General features: G+C 55.3%; 1 protein-coding gene across 7 annotated transcripts in view; it reads left to right on the forward strand.

Moving 5' to 3' along the window:
• Positions 1 to 18,059, forward strand: part of SIPA1L3 (signal induced proliferation associated 1 like 3) — a 237,193-nt gene extending 219,134 nt beyond the window's left edge. For 6 of the 7 annotated variants that reach the window (XM_027044594.2, XM_027044593.2, XM_053210537.1 and 3 more), the window contains 6 exons: positions 5,054 to 5,219; positions 5,983 to 6,232; positions 8,515 to 8,658; positions 12,623 to 12,758; positions 14,455 to 14,536; positions 15,777 to 18,059. In XM_027044594.2, coding sequence (XP_026900395.1) covers positions 5,054 to 5,219; positions 5,983 to 6,232; positions 8,515 to 8,658; positions 12,623 to 12,758; positions 14,455 to 14,536; positions 15,777 to 15,920 — 922 coding nt within the window. In that variant the 3' untranslated portion in view covers positions 15,921 to 18,059. The remainder of the gene's footprint in view (positions 1 to 5,053; positions 5,220 to 5,982; positions 6,233 to 8,514; positions 8,659 to 12,622; positions 12,759 to 14,454; positions 14,537 to 15,776) is intronic. The other variant, XM_027044596.2, reaches the window with a different exon arrangement.
• Positions 18,060 to 18,791: the final 732 nt, after the last annotated feature.

An 18,791-nucleotide genomic window follows, 5' to 3' on the forward strand; every position in this document is an offset into this window, starting at 1 on the left:
TAGCTTAATTAACTTGGCCCCGAGGGAGCCGCCCCAGTTGGAGGCCAGAGCCCAGAGTCAGCTGGGAGCAGGCCCAGCCAAGTCAGAGCCGTTGGTCGCCTTCCACCTCTGGCCCTTGTGTCACAGGAAAAAGGAGTTGCTGTTGTCTGGCTCCTTACTGCAGAGCCTTCTTTGTAAGTTGTCTTTCTTTCTTCTCCATTGCAAGTGGTTTAATTCCACGACACGGCAAAGTCGCAAGTTCAGGCAGCATGGGCAAATTAGAGATTATGTCCGGTGCTGTAGGGCAGACATCGAGAGAAGGCACATCCTTCCTGGCGTTTTCTTCATTTGAACTTTGAAAGGTAAAACGTGCGCAGGATAAAAACCAAACTAGTACAAAAGGGTTTGCAATACAAAAGAAGCATCTCTCCCTTCTATGGCGCCCAGCGGTCCAGCGCCCCTCCCCACATGCAGCCATAGCTCTGTTTCTGCTGCATCCTTCCTGGAATGTTCCAAACATGATGAAGCCCCTGTGATTGTGTGTGCTTCTTCCCTCACCCTCCTCTTCACTTGCCAGTATGGTTCCCCGTCTCTACCCTTCTGCCTTTTTCTCTTTCTTGCTCTTCTCTTACCTCGGTGACAGTTCCATGTTAGCACCAAAGAGGTGATCTCATTCTTTTGAATAATCAGAGAGCGGTCTGTTTTGTCCTCAGGGGTCATTAGGTTTTGACAACTACGGAGACCAGAGATCTTGAGAAAAAGGAAAAAGATCAGAATGTGCAAGCCCAGTTCGGTTGGCTTTGTTAACCTGGAACTGATATCACTTTAAATTATTGCTTAGAATTTGCAGTGTAGGAAATACGTTGGAAAATTCTTCCAGGAGGAAAAGAATTAAGAGCACAAATGATAGATTTGACTCTCCAAACTGAATTCCATCGTCCTTTTCCCCTTTAGACGCGTCGTGGCGTCAGTGTCAGGCCACGGGACCGGCAGCGGATGAGATGCGTTGCCGAGTTGAGTTGAGGATTGGGGGAGGCGGTCGTAGCAGGATGTCCTCTGGTGAGCCAGCCTTCCCCTGCAGAATCAGGAATGCCCCCAGGAGAGTCCTGGAGGTCCTGGGAGCTGGGAAGGCGATTTTGCAAATAAACACAAAGGAAACAGAGCAGGGAAGGAATACTTGTGTTCTTTGGCTTAACTTTTTAAGATATCTCTGTACTTTTTCCTCTTTCATAAAAGTCATTTAAGCTTGTAAAAGGAAGGAAGAGGGGTGCCTGGTTGGCTCAGTCAGAGGAGTATGCGACTCTTGATCTTGGAGTTGTGAGTTCAAGCCCGACCATTGGATGTAGAGATTACTTAAATAATTTTTTTTTAAGAAAAGGAAGAGAGGGGGCACTTGGGGTGGCTCGGCCAATTAAGCGTCCAACTTTGGCTCAGGTCACCATCTCTCACTTCATGAGTTCGAACCCTGCGTCAGGCTCTGTGCTGACAGCTTGGAGCCTGGAGCCTGCTTCGGATCCTGTGTCTCCTTCTCTTTCTGCCCCTCCCCGACTCACGCTCTGTCTCTTTCTCTCAAAAATAAATGAACAGAAAAAAGGAAGAGAGGAAGGTTGGCAGGAAGGAGATAGGCAGGTGGGTTAGTGGGTTGGTTGGGAGGAAGGAAGGTTGGTTCTGTGTGATTCACACTGAACAGCTACTTCTGAGTGCTTGCAACATGGCAAGCCTTGTTCCCCACACAGAACAGGATGCAGATGGCTGCAGGTGAGGTGGGAGTGGGACCACAAGCACACAAGTGCCCACGACAAACAAGTGAAGCAGCACTCAGGATTGCGCGATCGAGCACATCTGGGCTGGGAGGGAGCACCAGAGGGCTGAGTGGTCAGGGAGGCCTCTCTGAGGAGGCAACATTTGAGAAAAGCTGGATGGGTGAAAAGCTGCCATTCATGGGAAATGCCGTTGAGGACACTCTAGGCAGACACAACAGCCAGTGCAAAGGCCCTGGGGCAAGAATGTGCCTGGCATGTTTAAGGAGCATTGGGAGGCCTGTGTGGGGGGAGATGAAGGCAGAGGCAGAGGAGGGCTTATCGTCAAGGATCTCATGGCTGTGGTGAGGCACATTCTTAGAAAGTGAATCCCCCAATGGTACCCATCTTTTGGAGTTGAGAGTTTGTTAAATTTTAATGTATCAAACTAAGCTGTGTGTAAACTTAGTTACTGCTAAAAATGATTTCACACTATACATACCACTTCTTTATTTCTGTGCTGTATCTGAGAGAACCTCTTCCGGTGCCATGTGGATCAGGTCTGCCTCTCTTACTCTGTGGGGCCATCGTCCTTCTCTGGGAGGCTTCACCCTTCCCCTTCCTGAAGGACATCCTCCCAGAAGTAGAGCCCCTAGGGCCAAGAGTATGCGTGTTTGAAAGTGTTCTGCGGGGGGGTTTTGCACCTGTCCCGGAGAACGGCCTTGTAAATGGTGCCCCTTTTTGCCATAGACAAGCTGAGGTCCCAGCCGGCTCCCTCTCCAGGAGAGATGGGCACAGCACATGACATGCCCTGCCCTGAGTCCCACACATCACCCCCTTCCTTGCAGGGGATTCTGGAAAATGGCGAAACCCCCTTGGCATGGGGAGGGGTAAGCCCCCTTCCAGCTCCCATGGGAGGAACTCATTGAGGGCGTATGCGCTTTCTGTGTCTCTTTTTTGGATCTAAAGCTTTTCATTTGCCCAGAGAGCACACTTCAGAGAACACCGTAATGGAGCCAGCATTACCCTAGACCTGGAATTCTAATTTGGGGAGGAATATGACCTGAGAAGAAAAAAAACTCGCCACCCTATCTTCCTTCTTTTGTTAAAATCCCAAGGTGGCAGCTGAGAAAATGAGAAAGGAAATACAGACTTCAAAACCCTCAGGAGCCCTAGACATCTTATTTCTTCCTGGGTTCAAAGACTTTTTCTTTCCTGAGTTACAAAATGATAAAGTCCAGGTGTCACCTTTTTTTCAAATAGTTGTTAAAACGATTATTATTGCGATAGCCTGCAATTAATAAACAGAGACAGTTCAGAAGGGTATCAGATAAAGAGGGAAAGTCCCTTCTTCCCACCTCCTAAAAAGACGCCTACTTCCCAGAGGTAATTTACCATTGTTCGTGATTTCTCCCAGAACTTTTTTTCTGCATTTAAAAGATTATTACTAAACCAAACGCGATTATGTTCCACACACCGTTCATCCTTTACATGCCATGTCTGTGCTACAAACATGGCGGTCAAGTACAGTGGTAACATCTGTAGGCCCTGCAGCCTAGTGGCCTCGGCGAGAATCCTGACTCCTCCACTCACAGGGGCTGTGTGACTTTGGACGCCTGTTGTGTAGTTACTCTAGTCTCTTTGTACCTCAGTCTCCCATCTGTAAAATGGGAGTAACAGTAATAGTGGCTCCCGGGGAGGCTGCTGTGCAGATTCAACGAGTTCTCGTGCATGGAGTCCTCGGGATGGTGGACAGGGCCCGGTACACAGTGAGGGGCTGTTAGCTGTCATTATTTCCCTCCTGGTGACACCTCTGGTCAGGGACCCAGTTTTCACCAGGAAAGTCAGACCTGAGCCCAAAGGCTGGGCCAGAGTCTGAGAGCTAGAGGAGGCCTCAGGGGAAGTCCCAGGAGTGGAGGACGGGGAGCCCCAGGGGAGCCAGAGGATGACGGCCTGTGGGGCCAGCAGAGGGGTCAGGGGAGCAGTGGAGGAGTGTGCGCAGCTCGGGGCCAGCCTCCGGTAAGCAGTTGGGAATGCTTCCCAAGCATTGGCTCTGTTGGGTGCCAGCCGGCACTTTCTAGCAATCCCCACAGTGCTGGGAGGTCAGCACGTTCTCCAGAGGATCGGAGAGGTGGTGCGATGTACCTGCAGCCTCTCAGCAAGAATGACTCAGACCATGTCCGCCTCTGGGGGCTCCTGCTTTTATTTTAGCCCCAGGCTGTGCCTCAGTGGCTTTTAGATGGCAGTGTTCTGGAAGGCAGCATGGGGTCAGCTTTGGGTGCTGAAGAAGAAGATGGTGATTTGAGTGACCCGGGCTCACAGACCAACTTCTGGAACTGGAGGCCCAGTAGAAAAATGGGGATGGTGGCCATCAGGGGGCCCCAGGGCCCTGCCCCGGGTTCAGGTGCCTGATCTCTGGATCTTCTCTCTTAGCCCATACGATGGGTGAGGAAAACCAAAGTTAGGGACATCTGACGATGGACCCTGGGGGCCCCAGCCAGAGGTCTGCTCTCCGTGGCCCAGCACTCACCCCATGGGGACCTGGCTCCCAGGAGATTATCCCTCTGTGAGACGCCATGGGACCCCATCTCTCTTCTGCATTTGGAAGCCCTGGTCTGGGCCACCCTCATCTCTCACCCCAACAGCTTGCGGGAACTTTCTCACCGTCTCCCTCCTCCCACTCTTGGCCCCACTTCCGTGAGGGTCACTTTTCCATCCAGCCACCAGAGTGATCCTTCTAAAACACAAATCAGGATCTCACACTCACCAGTTCAGAATCTCAGAGGCTCCCCAGATGTAGTCCCAGGTCTCCTCTGTGGCTCATTCCTGCAGTTCCTGCAGGATCTGGCCCGTCGCCTCCCAGACCTCCCTCACACCACCCATCCCCTCCCTGTCCCCTCACTCAGGCCACCCCGCCTGTGGGCCCCTCCACTCCTCACTTACCAAGCTTGAACCCCTCGGAGCCCAGCACCTGCTGTTTCCTCTTCCTGGAGTGCTCTTCCACCCTTGTGGGCTCCCTCCTGCTTCCCCCAGACTTCTGTCCATATATTCATTGTCAGTCTCCCGGACTGGAGGTCAGCACCATGTTCACTGCTATGTGAACAAGGCATGGCCCAGAGCGGGTTCCCAGAAGATAGAAACACTTGCGGGATGAGTGAATGGTGAGAATAAATGCTGCCCCCCCACCCCAGCTCACCTTCACCAGGTGACACGGAGAAGGCTGTGGCCCCTCACCCGGTGGCGGTGGCAGCCAGCCTTGGGTCAGCACCGCTTTGAGAAGCAGCTTGAACCCCCACCCCCCCAAGACCCCTCTGACCCCGATCCTGTCATTCTAGGCAGGTGGACACCAACACGAAAAACGTCTTCGGGCAGCCGCGGTTGAGGGCGTCCCTCCGAGACCTCCGCTCCCCACGAAAGAACTACAAATCCACCATCGAGGACGACCTGAAGAAACTCATCATCATGGACAACCTGGCGCCGGAGCAGGAGAGAGACGCGGGAGTATGTAGAGGCCGCCCCACACACACACACACAGTCTGGCGGGCCAGGCGGTCATGGGAGGGTGAGGGAGGAAGACAGGGCCCCCTGCAGTCACTCTGGCCCTCCCTGCCCATGGCCTCCACCTGGGGCACTGCCAGTCCCGTCTGGGTGTATGTAGCTTCATAGTCAGGTGTCGGGTCGTCACATTAGTCAGGGACCTAATCGCAATGTAAGCCAGCCTCGGTAGGCACATGGGGCATTTCTTCCACACTAGGGTAGCTCATGTGACTGGGAAGGGATGCTCTTAACTGGCTCTCATGTCCTTCTCATGGAGCCCAGGCCGGAAGCAGCCTCCACCCACCCACCCTGCGCGGTCCAAGAGTGGAGGCGGGGTTCCTAGGAAAGTCAGGCTCCCTTAGCCACTGCTTCCCTTCACTCTTGTGCCCGCCTACTCCTGGTTGGCTGTGCTCTCCTGTGGGCCCAAGCTGGCCCCAGTCTCTCCAGGGTGCTGTCCCCAGCGGTCCCCACCGATGACTGGCATTGCCTTCCCTGACCTTACCTGGAATGGGAGAGTGGCATTGGCCTCTTGAGGGCCACAACCAAGTGGGGCGTGACTGGGGGAGGAGCTATCCCCAGGGGAAACTTGGGATTCTTTGAGCAGAAAGGGGCAAAAGCAGATGCTGGGTGGGTCAGAAACACAGCCATCCAAGACGGGAAGGTGCCCGAGGACAGTGACCGTGAGCCAGGCCACGACCACGGCCCATGACCCACCCTGTCTTGACAGCAGTCCCCACAGAAGAGCCTGCAGCGGACGCTGTCAGATGAGAGTCTGTGCAGCGGGCGGCGGGAACCCAGCTTCGCCAACGCTGCCAGCCTGGAGCCGGGCCTGCCCAGCGATGTGCTCTTCAGCAGCACCTGCGCCTTCCCCTCCAGCACACTGCCCGCCCGCCGCCAGCACCAGCACCCCCACCCCCCTGGCAGCGGCAGCCCCAGCACCGTCCCTGCGACCGGCAACGGCTTCCCAGAGAAGAAATGTGAGCCCGGGCCCCTGGGGCTGGCGGGGGAGTCTCCCTGGCGATGGGAAGCGGCGGGGGTGGGGGGGGACAGTCAGCACTGGAGATCCTCAGTGTTGGTGTCAGCCATGGTAGGGAGGCGGGGTGCATAGGAGTTTCAGTCGGGTACTGATGGTGGGGCACAGGGTGTCCCACAGAGCAGGGGATTGTCGGCCAGGCACCTGGGGTGTCACCTAGAAGTCTGGAGTGCCCCAAAATTGGAGTCATCTGAGGCCAGAGAGAGGGTGTCAGCACCCCCTGCTGCAGCCTGGAGGGCCGTGAGGATCAGGCCTTACAGTTACTGCACCCCCAGATCCTGTCCCAGCACCAAGCAGATGGCTTCGCGAGTGTTTATTTACTTACCTGATTCCCCCCAAGTCTGCCAGCTCTTGGAGGGAGGGGGTGTAGGGATATGACTCATCCATCCTTTGACTCATCCAGCGACTGCTTACTGAGCATCCCCCACGAGGGGGGCCCCCATCAGAACCGGTGCACCATTTCGGGCTGGCCCTGCCTTTGGTCCACCCTGCAATCCCTCATTCACAACCCCAAACACTCTACAGCTGAGAGGTCATGCAGAAGTTTGGGCCAAGCTCACTGAGCAGCAAAACCCAACCCAGACGGACATGAGGCTATGTATTTATTGTTCTTCTTTACCCCATCTGGTGTGAGTGACCGTGAACTTCACTGCAGAACACTGTTGTGTTGGATACGGGGTGCTGCCCAGCCCTTCTGGGTGTGGTATGTTATAGCACCTGCACAGCTTCTCCGATTCAAACAGATCTTGACTTCGGAGATGTGTCCCCAGGGATTTTGGCTGAGGGCTGTGTCCTGTATTATTGGGATGGAGCCTCCCAAAGCCTCCTCTCACTCAGTCCCCATCTCAGCTCGAGGCGAATCTACCCCTCACTGCATTAAAATGAGACTCAGATTAATACGTGGAAAACGCTTAGCACAATCCCTGATATGCAGGAAAAGCAGTAGCTATTTATTATTTTGTTAGCATTCTACCGTCTGGAGCAAGCACTTTAATCCATCGCGAGTCAGGCTTGTACCTCCGGACTGCAGAGCAGCGCTAGAACAGAGTATTAACAGGGACCTTCTAAACCCCAAACCCTCATGAGGTTGGGCTTAGAGCAGGGTCAGTGTCAGGCCACGCAGTCCAAAGGCAAGTGCCACTACCAGACAGTGTGAATGCGGGCGAGACGTCTCGCTCTGAGCACAACGCAGGTTCGTAACAGCACCTCCCTCCTGGCCAGTTGGGGGTGAGGCTGGGAGATGATCCCCATGAAACAACCCGGCATGGTGCTCAGCAGGAGGACATGTGGTCAGTCAGGCCTGGCCTTTCCTGCCTGAGTCACCTCCTGACCTCTCGGTGCCTCACGGCAGTCCTCTGTCCCCTCCCCTTTGGCAGCTGTGAGGCATCAGCAGGCCGAGGCCCGGGGCCTACAGCTGGCATGTGGGACTCAGCCGATGGCTGCGGCAAATGCGGCCGCTGGTGCTGTCACTCCCAGGGGCCTCTTTCTCTGCCTGGCCTGTCACACGAGGACCCAGCAGCTCTCCCCACGGTGACCCTGCCATAACCAGACACTGTCCACGCACTAACAACCTGGATTTATGTCTGCGGGCTGGCACTGCGTCCTCCACTCCACACCTCCAGAAGCAGACTTCTGGCCTGTCCCCTGCCGTCCCATCTCCCGAATCCTGAAGCTCCCCCTGCACCCTGGCTCACACTCACATCCCCTCTTCAGGAAGTACTTTTGCAAGTACAAAATAGATCCAGGGGCTGCCGCTTGTTCCCCTGCCCCCACAGCCTCACCTGGTCCTGCCCGCTCTCCTCTCCCTCCTGGACCACGGCAGCCTCCTCACTGTCTCCCCGCTCCCCGCCCCCACATGGTCCGTCTTCTACACACAGCCAGAGAGAGCCCGTGAACACCTCTGTCGGGTCACGTCCCTCCCTGCGCAGAGCCACCTGAGTGGCTCCGTGTCACTCAGAGCAAAAGACAAAGTCCTGACCCACGAGGCCCCACAGTCCAGCCCATCACCTCTGATTTCGCCTCCTGCTACTCTGTTCCTCTCTCTCTGTCCCCACCCTCGTAAACACCTGATACTCCCACCCCTTTTCCTGCTGGCATGTGTCATCTTCTAATAATTGTATTAATCGTTTGTGCTGTAACAATTCTGTAATGTTACACACTACAGAAAGTTTGTTTCCTTCACGTTGTCATTCTCCCCCATCTCCCGCCTCCACTCTTCCTACCCAGCCACCATCTCAGCCTCGGAGCTCTCGCTGGCCGATGGGCGGGACCGGCCACTGCGGCGCCTTGACCCCGGGATGATGCCACTGCCTGACACGGCCTCTGGCCTTGAGTGGTCCAGCCTGGTAAATGCAGCCAAGGCATACGAAGGTAGGCGCCTTCTGCCCAACCTGTCCCGGTCCCTACCGACCCCCTGCTGTGTTCTAGAAGGATCAGTGGAGGGCCTTGGGGCTTTGAAGTGGGACACGCTCAGGATCCAGAATTAGGGGGAGCAGAGTTCTCATCCTGCCCTGTCACTTATTCACTGTGCAGTCCTGGGCAAGTGTCTTTGTCTCTCTGATCCCGTTACCTCATCTACGAAGCAGGAATGTGACCTGTGCCCGCTGCCCAGGGCTACGGTGAAGATTACAGGAAACTGTGTGTAAAATATGTCAGGCACAGAACAAGCCCTCAAAAGACAGTGCCTTATGTTATATCACCGGGCAGACTTACAATAACCCAAATTGCATTTAGATTTGTTTTGGCTGCAGATGGCAGAAAACCCAAGTTAACAATGACTTAAATAGGCAAGGTTTTTATGCAGGTTAAAAGTCCTGAGGTGGGTGGTGTGGGCCTGGTGTGGCACTTCCACAAATTCATTAGGGTGCAGGCTCCTCAAACCCTCTGCTCTGCCATCTCCAGGGAGCCTTACCCTCATGGTCGAAAATGGCTGCCAGAGCTCTGGCCATCATGTCCAGCTCCAGCCAGCAGGGGAGAGACACATCCCCTCCATTTAGGGACATGTCTCTAAGCCTGACGCTCCCCCTGCACTTACTTCCCAATGGCCAGAGTATCACACACAGCCCCACCTAATAGCTTCAGGGCAGGCTGGGAAATGAGGCCTTATGCCTAACTAAAATTTGGGATTCGTTATTATGGAAAAAGGGAAAACAGGTGACAAGGGACAGCTAACAATCTCTGCCATTTCTTTCCCACGTCACGTGACTTGGGCGAGCAGCTTTATCTTTCTAAGAGTCACCTGTAAAATGGAGCTTCTGGTGATCCCTAATACACACGAACATGTTCTTCTGGCTCATTTTTTTCAGTATTTTTCAGACTATAGCTTTGCTGTCCTTCCTCCAGGAGGCTCTCCCTGATATCCCTTAGTCTGGATTAGGCACCTGCTCTGGGCTCCCACAGCCCTGACCCCTCTGCCTGTGCCTCCTCCCTCCCGGCCCTGTCTAATGAAGGGTCTGTGTCCCCACTGGACGCTGAGGGCAGGACCTAGGGCCAGCTTGGTCACTACTGGCTTCCCAGCATGGGTCTGGCTCAGCGCAGGATGCCTTAACCCAGACCCATATGGTACATGACCTTCATATTTCCATGTTTGGGCTAGTCCACATCTGGCAGGTGGCCCTGGAGGAAGGTTCCCTCCTACCGTGCAGTCTCTCCCAGTCACTGGGGGAAGGCAGTCAGGCCTCTGGTTATGGGTAAGGTGGCACAGGAGAGCAGTCAGGGAAGACCAGGCCAGGCCTCTGAATCACCGGGAGGGGAGTGGCTGCCAGCAGGGGCCCAGTGCTGCAGGCAAATTTGACCCTTCAGAGGCCTGACGCTCTCAGTGGGGGAGAGGGTTGCTCCGTGTGGCGTTTCCAGGAGGAGGTGACTGTGGGCCACCATGACGACGTTACAGAGCGTCTCTAGGGAGCCAGCACTTTATCACAGACATCACTTCTATTCTCTAGTGTGAGGGATGTGTTAGGATTCCTGGTTACAGATGAGGAAACTGAGGCTCAGCCACCAGAGTCACCTACCTGGCCAAGGGCACACAGGGCAAGGATTTAAGCCCGGACCTGAACGTTTTCCAGAAAGATGGGCATGGTTTCCTTTATAGAAAAGGAAACTGAGATGGCTCTTACACTTTTAAAAATACACTCAAGCTCTCTCCTAATAAAATAGATGCAAGTCACAACTCACTGAGCTACGCGTCCTCACCAGTCAGAACCGCAGAGATGGAGTTCGAGAGCACTGCTTGCGGGGGAGGGGAAAGGGGCCCCTCGCACGTGGCAGGTTCAGTGTAAGGTGGGTGCGAGCCCAGTACCTGCTGCCAGAGTGAAAATGCACGTGCTCTTTATCCCCACAAATCTCGGGGGTCTTGGCATGGGGAGGCCTTTCCTCTAAGTGTGACCCAGTTGACCATCGTCCCGTGGTGCCTCCAGCCCGGCACAGACTTCATGCTCACCCACTCTCTGAACAGCTGTGGTGGGAAAGCAGGGATAGTTTGGGGGACAAAAAGGGAACTGCATATATTATACTGGTTCATTTATTGATTCCACAAACCAGACGCTGCTGGCCCCAAAAGTTTCATGTGCCCCCCTGCCCCGCCACCACCGCCACAAGTCACGGGTAGTGTCGGGCTGAACATTACTTGGGTCCAGGACTTTGGGAGGGAGGGGCAGAGATGGGGCCCAGCAGAGGATGTGAAAAGTGAAGGCACGGTGGTCTCCTGAGGGAGGTAAGGGCAGGCGTGGTTTAAAGGCAACGCACAGCCCACTGCCTGGGTTTGAGCCCCAGCTTCGCTGCTGATGAGCACGGTGGCGACCGGTCCGCCTCTGCTGCCTCAGTCTCCTCATCTGTAAATAAAGTCAGATGATATTCCTACTGCAAAGTGGTTGTTAGCGTTAATGAATTTACGTAGGCTCACGGCACTTGTGTCATCATGGGGCGCCTGGGTGGCTCAAGTCAGTTAAGCGTCTAACTTCAGCTTAGGTCATGATCTCACAGTTCACGAGTTCAAGCCCTGCGTTGGGCTCTGGGCTGACAGCTCAGAGCCTGGAGCCTGCTTCAGAATCTGCATCTCCCTCCCTCTCTCTGCCCTTCCCCCATTCACGCTCTGTCTCTCTCTCTCAGAAATAAAACATTTAAAAAATTGTTTTAAAAAAAATGAGTGGCACCATTTATAGCACCTGCATATTCCTGAGGGCATTTGGGTTTTCAACCCCAGACTCAGGGTCCAGGAAGAGAACCTAAGGGCCTTTATCAGCTGTCCTCTCCAAGTCTCCACAGGGGCCCCAGGGGGTCTCACAGCTGCCTGTGGGGGGAGGGGGGCCTCATTCCCTGGGTTTCCTGAGCAATGGGCTCTTTTTTTGATGGGGTGCAAGGGGAGTGTGGGGGCCATGTCCCAGGAGGAATGCAGGGAGAGGTGCCAGGGCCACCTCCTCTCCACCCCCGCCCCCCCACCCCGGGTCCAGGCATCCTAGGGCCAGGATCACTGGTTCTGTGGGAAGCAGCTGAGAAGCTCCAAGCCTCTCCCTGGAGACCCAGATGCCAGCAGATGTCTGGAAGGCAGAGCTGTCCAGACACTGGTTCCCAGCTGTGGGCTTATGAGAGGGGCTGGGGCAGCCAAAGCCCCCTCCCCGGTGGCCACTCCATTTACCCCCAAGATCAAGCCCTGCATTGAGCTTTAAGCTGACAGCTTGGAGCCTGCTTGGGATTCTCTCTCTCCCTCTCTGCCTCTCTCCCACTCACTCCCACACTCTCTTTCTGTCTCTCTCTCAGATAAATAAACCTCAAAAAAATAAAAATGCAGGTGCTCAGGTTGGGACCTGGGAATCAGAGCTTTAACAGCCATGTGATTTCTTTTCTCTCCTCGGTACACGTGGTATTCTGTCTTCTCTTTCTGCTTTTGAAATTTCACAGAGCTTCTCAAAACTACAGTGCAAATGAATCCCCGTGTACTTCTCACCCAACTTCAACCCCATCCTCTTTTGGCCACTTTTTTTCATACCATTTGTTTGTTGATGAAACCAGGTCATTTATGCTGAATTTGGGTGGTTACTCTGTCACACTGCCATTTAACTTGTTTCTGTCCCTTGCATTTTGTATAAACTCGTCACTAGTCTACAGGCTTACTCAGCATCAGGATGAGATTTTGTTGTTAGTGTCAATTTGGTTTGGTTTTTTTGGTTGGAGCCCATCCTAAGTGCGTGATCTAACAAAAGTGACTGGGAGTGTCACGGAGGTCTGGGTGGGAGGTGTGCTGGGAAAGGTGGTTGGTTGGTGGGGCGGGGGAGCAGAGGGAGGAGGCACTGGAAGCCCTGCTGACTCCTCTCCCCTCTCCCCTGTCTCTGCCCGGCAGTGCAAAGAGCTGTCTCACTCTTCTCCCTCAACGACCCAGCTCTGAGCCCGGAGGTCCCACCTGCACACAGTCCTGTCCACAGCCACCTGAGCCTGGAGAGGGGGCCCCCAACCCCCAGGACCACCCCTACCATGAGGTGAGGTTTCCCTGGGAACACCTGGTGGCCCAGCAACTCGAATCCCTGAGGGTGGCTGGCCTGCCCCGTGAAGGAGGGGGACACCAGGCGGATGAGAGACAGCAGCTGCTTGCCCATCCCCCACGCCCCCTCGGCACAGCCAGGGGGCCGTCTCCCCTGAGGGACTTGGGAGTAACCCACACACCGGAACCCAGAGGTGACCTTGTCCGGGTTAGCCTGGTCCTCGTGGGTGGAGACAACGCAGCGTCATCCATATGGTCAGTCGACCTCCAACTTGGAAAAACCTCTAAGTGGTGCCCCCCACTGCGTCCTCACCCGCCCCGGTCCCTTCCTCCCTGCCTTTGATCCCCCCCCCCCCCCCCCCCCCCCGTCTGCCCCTGGGTCTCCTCCGCACACTCCAGAATTCTTCGGATGGCCACCTGATAGTTACTGTTCGCCTCTCTCCTGGCACAGCCCGCTGGGCCAGCTGTGGAAGCGCTGACAGAGGCCCTACCCTCGTGAGGCTTCCCAGGGAGAGACGAGGACATGGGTCATCGCACGTTTAGTGCAACAGACTTGACCGCACTAGGTTGGCAAAAAATACAAGGCAGGCTCACACCAGAGGTGCGCTGTACTTTATGGGCAAATTAAGTAATTTTCGAGGGAAATTTTGACTCTCCTGGGTTTTAGTGTTTTGTTTTTGTTTTTGACTCTTCTTCACACCCCTCTTTTCACTGGCTTTAGAACTCAACCTCCACCAGAGATGTGGCCCGACTGTAATCACGGGAACTCGGCACTTACAAATGTGCCAATACAGTGAGGGCAGGAACAGGCTTGGTGTGGAAAGGGCAGGACTGTGGGCTCTGGGCGAGCTCCTGGATTCCCTCCGCCCCTGAGCTGACCCTCTCCCACCTGCCCTGCAGCTGCAGGCCCCCAGGAGCCAAGACTGTGGCGGAAAGAAAGGGCAGGAGGGCTCAGTGTCTCCCCTCTCGGCTGCGGCAGCACACCCTCCCCCGCCCCCCACAGTGCCTAGTGGAGCCCCCACAGGGAGGGGCTGCCCCTCTCCTCCTCAGGGGCTGGGCAGGCCAGGGCTGGGTTCCAGGGTGCAGGGTCCCCGCCTAAGCCACAGTCTCCCCCTCTGCCCAGCGGGTAATGATGAGGTGATCTCCCAGACTACACTGGGCGTGGAGCTCTGTTAGATCGAGACTGTGCACAGCGCAGGGCAGGCTCTCTGTCACGGGGGCGCCGTCATCGTCTTTGTCAGTGTCCTCCATTCCCGTCCCCGAGGGCAGGCCCCCATGTTCAGTGTCCCGTGGCAGACACCGTGCCCAGGTCTGCGAGGTGCTCAGTGGATGTGTCTGTGAGGCGGGTTCTGGTTTTGCTCTGTGTGAGGCGCTCACACCTAAAGCACACGCGTGGTTCAGGCCCCGCGGGGGAGGCACACGTCAGGGCGGGCGCATGCACAGCCTTCCACAGGCTGCCACAGCCCCCCGTCCACATCCACGGATGTACCGTCTTTGGGGAGAGCGCAGCAGGGAGGAGGGCTGGCTCCTTTCTGGCTTCCCCCAGAGCCTCCCTCCAGGCATCCCTCAGGACCCCAGCAAGGAAGGGACTCTCCAGAACTTTGGAGACAGGAGTGTCCTGTACCCCCTGTTCCTCCGGAACCCTCCCTGGGGGCCGGTGGGCCTTGGGTCTCACCCTGTCCCTGTCTTTCCAGCGAGGAGCCTCCCCTGGATCTGACAGGCAAGGTGTACCAGCTGGAGGTGATGCTGAAGCAGCTGCACACCGACCTCCAGAAGGTAAGGCCGCCAGGCGGCCAGCCCTCGTGGCGCGCCCCCCCCCCCCGTTCCGCCCCCCAGACACTCGGGTGTGGGGCGTGGGCAGCGAGGCTGCGGCACTGTCCCCACCCGACCCCTTCCACGCTGGGAGAGACCACCCAGCTTTGAGTGTCGTCCTAGGTAAGGAGTAGAAGGTGACCGTGCCAAAGGCTGGGAAACGCATGGAGGAAACCTGCCTACAGTCTCGGAGGAAGAACACATTGGCCCCAGCCTTTTTGGGGGGCAGCGGGATGATATTTATCAAACAATGTAACTGTCTACCTTGTTGATCTAGCAGTTTCACTTGTGGGAGTTTGTCCAGCAGAATATCAAGCATAGGTACACAGATCCATGAGCAAGGATGCTCATTGCTGCTCTGTTTGCAATAAAAAAAATTGGAGCCGGTGCAGCTGTCCCTCCACGGGAGAACGGTTATATAAAGGACAGGACACCCATGCAGTGGAATATTCTGCAGCCAATTAAAATAATAGCAGGAATCTGTGTATTTACTCACATACAAAAGAAGTCCAGTAACTTAAGTAAAAACTGAGCAAGCTACAGAACTATTTCCTAGAACATTGTCATACTTTAAAAAAAAAAAAAAAAATTAACATCCACAGGGCAGAGGGTTATCTAGAAGGCAACGTTCCAAATTGTTCATCATACGTACCTCCAGGGTGTGGAAGAACGAGGAGAGAAATAAGGGCAGAGAACTTCCACTTGTTGCTTTATATACTTCTGGGCAAAAAAACAAAAAGGTGGCAGAGTATAATGTGGAAGCCTCAAGCACAGGAATCATAGGGGCCCAGGTTCAAATCCGACCCCACCATCTAATACTGCCTGAGCTTGGACAAGTCAGCGGCCTTCAGATGTGACATGTCCTGGAAGGGCGTCTCTGAAAGGCCAAGGGAGCCTGTACGGCGGGCAGCCTGCACCCGCATCCCAAGCTCCCCACTTTCCGTTAGGAGAGGCTGGGTTTCCTCTCTCAGGAAACTGAGGCTAACAGTCCCCGAGTCCTTAGGTGGCCATGAGGGTAAAACGGGGTGGTGGGTAACTACAGTGAGGTCTGTTGGAAGAGTTGAGGAAGTGGGTCCAGAGAGATGAGTCAGTCTGCCCACGGTTACGAAGCCGCTGAGAAGCAGAGCTGGGGCTTGAACCCCTGGCCGCCTGGCTCAGGAGGCCTCGTCTGTGCCCACCCGCTGACGCTGGCCCCACTCCACAGGAGAAGCAGGACAAGGCCGTGCTGCAGTCGGAGGTGGCCAGCTTACGCCAGAACAACCAGCGCCTGCAGGAGGAGTCACAGGCCGCCAGCGAGCAGCTGCGCAAGTTCGCGGAGATCTTCTGCAGGGAGAAGAAGGAGCTCTGAGGCGGCGAGCCGCCCCCACCCCTGCCCGGGCCAGCCACGGGCTCCCGCTCTCTTGTCTCCCTTGGCTCGCTCCCAGTTGCGGGTATGACCACGATAACCCAGCCAGGGCCCCACCGCCCTCCTCGTGGACACGGAAACCCTGGATGGCCGCAGGCCCCGCCCCGGGCTGTGAGCTGTGGTCTGCTCAAGGTCCTCCTGCCCCACAAGATGACATGGTCTCAGGCCTCCCTCTGAACTGCCCATCTCTGGTCCCTGGGGACTGGACCATGCCCACGCCGCACCCAGGAGGCCCATCTAGCCTCTTCCTAGGACCAAGCCATCAGAAGCTGTAGGAAGGGGAGAGGGAGGGCAGGTGTGTGTCTCCAAACCCCGCAGCTCCAGGAGTCCACAAACCAGGTTTCTTCACCACGTGCAACAGAGTTTGGGCTTGTGGGGCCAAGCCCCCTGCATGAAAAACCAGTGTGAAACTGGCCCGTGCTTCCCCTCGGCCCCAGAGAGATGAAGGCCTGTGTGGAAACTGGCCAGGGGTCTCAGTCCCAGTGCACTAGCTCCAAATGGCACGGACAGTATCCCCTCCCAACCTCGCTCTTCCAAAAAGCAGCCAGGAGCACTTTGTTAGAGTTTCACTTCTTTTCTTGGGACCCCGGATGGAGAGAGGACACCCCCAGCATCCAAAGTCAACTTCTTTGAGGGGAAACTCTATTTGCACACTCGGGACTGTTTATACCGTCTTTTTTCTATCCGCCCCTCGACCGCCAAAGGCCACAGCGCCCGGGCCATGCCACCTTCCAGCTACTGCCCTGGCCCCAGGCAGCGAAGCCCTGTCTCTCCTCCCCAGGCCCCGCCAGCTCCGACCACACAGCCACGGCCTCTTCCGGGCACCAGGAGGGGCTCCACGCAGCCCTCCGGTCAGGGCTGGAGAGAAAACAGCCTGCAACTCCTCTCTGGTTTTGTTTTCCCTTCGCAAGCGGACGCCTGGACACCCTCACTGTGCTCCCCGGGGAGTGCTTTGCTGTGTGAACCCCCCCCATGAGACGCTGGTTCTCTAAAGGCAATAAGGGGCAGCTTGCCAGGCAGCCGAGCCAGAGTGGTACTACGCTGTTCACCCAGGAAACAGAGTTTCTTTTTTCCTTTAAAAACAAAAATATATATATATATATATATATATTTATTTTTTCATGTAGAGTTGCGCCAGAACAAGTCTGTATGGCCACAATCTGTGGATTCCCCCAACCTCAAGCTGAGGATCAAGGTGTGTCCCCCGTGGACTGGGACTCAGTGGGAGGACTCAGAGGGATAAAGTCAGGGTGGGCAGGTGGGTGGGCTTTCCCATTTTGGGAGGCCCCAGGCAGGGGGAGCTGGCCCGGCTCCGAGCAGCACCCTCTGGGCTGGAAGCCAGCAGCAGGTCGTCCAGCCTTTGTCCAGAGACACCCCGCCCCCTGCTTTCTCTTTGGGGCCAGAAACCTCAGGGTAGGGGGCTCTGGGACTGCACAGGACACAGAGAGGTGCCGGGCTGGACAGGGAGGTGCCACACTGGGCCGGCCGGCTGGGGCAAGAGAAAAGGGTGCTCCTGTCTCCCTGTGATCAGCCTCTGACCCCAGCCACATCGCAGTCCCTCGAGAAGCCCTCAGTTCTGCCATCTCCTGTCCCTCACCTGTGGTGTGAGATGAGGGCTTCAAGGTGGGACCTGCTTGGTCCTCAGTCCTGGCCAACTACTGTGATATCTCTGCCCCTCTTCCCCACCCCTTTTTGGAAGGGTTCTCCAGGACCTCCCCACCGCCCTTTCCTCAGACCCTAACCTGGAGGCTGCCCCCCCCCTCTTTTTTTTTTAAGTTCTCATCAGATCATTTGAATTATTTTGGGGACCTAATCATGTACATTGACGAGTGTAAATTATGATTTTTGGTTTTGTTTTCTGTTATTTTTTAAGGATCTCTGCAAAACAAATCTATTTAATTTGAGGTTAGTGTTCAATCTGAAGGCTTGAAGATAGCAGAGTTTTTTTTTTTTTCATATGCTGATTTCATTTGGATTTTTTATTCTTTATTGTCTTTTTTTTTTTTTTTTTTCCTATCCCTGTCTTGAGATTTTTCTGGCATGTTTCTGGAGGTTTCAAAGGAAATAAATGTTTCATAGAAATGGCTTGTGTGTTCACTAGCTGGGCAGCTGCCTGGAGTCACTGATGGGAGGGTGTGGTCCAGCGTCAGCCTCCTCCCCCATCCCCCTGGTCCCAAACGCCATCTCTCTCCCTCTCTGTCTCTCTCTCCCTCTGTCTCTCCCTTTGTCTCTCTGTCTCTGTCTCTCTCACACAAACACACACGCGCGCGCGCACACACACACACACACACACACACTTCCCTAAGAACCAGCCTTGAAACCCAAATGACAGGAATCCAACACTGAGAATGTAAAAAGTCCTTAAGTTAAAAAGGGAGCTTCTACTGAAGAAGTCATATACTGGAGGCCAGAAAGCCAGACCTAGCCCACGGAGTTGCGCTGGTTTTAGATTTAGTGGTCAAACTTTTAAAAATCTGGAGGTTGGCCATAAAGCCGGATTTCCAGCTTGGTAAATCTGCCCTTTGAAAGCGAACTCAGAAAGAACCAAGGGGCCCCTGTCTCCTTTGGCTGCGGTCTCCCCAGGCCACACCCTCCTGGTGCTGGCTTATTTGCATGTTCCCGCCCCCATCGGTGGGAGTAGGCCTCCCGCTGCCAGTCAACTGGTTGGTGGTTTCGGTGCAAATCAGCCCCTGCTTCCAGGCCAAGGGGAGCACAGTGAGGTAGGGGTGTCCCATGACCTCATCCCTGGGTCAGGCCTCCCTCTAGGGGCTCTCCTAGCTGGGTAGAGGCCTTAAACTCCTGGTCTGGATCTGC

This window comes from Acinonyx jubatus, chromosome E2 (assembly GCF_027475565.1).
Source record: "Acinonyx jubatus isolate Ajub_Pintada_27869175 chromosome E2, VMU_Ajub_asm_v1.0, whole genome shotgun sequence".
In the NCBI taxonomy this organism is placed as follows: Eukaryota; Metazoa; Chordata; class Mammalia; order Carnivora; family Felidae; genus Acinonyx; species Acinonyx jubatus.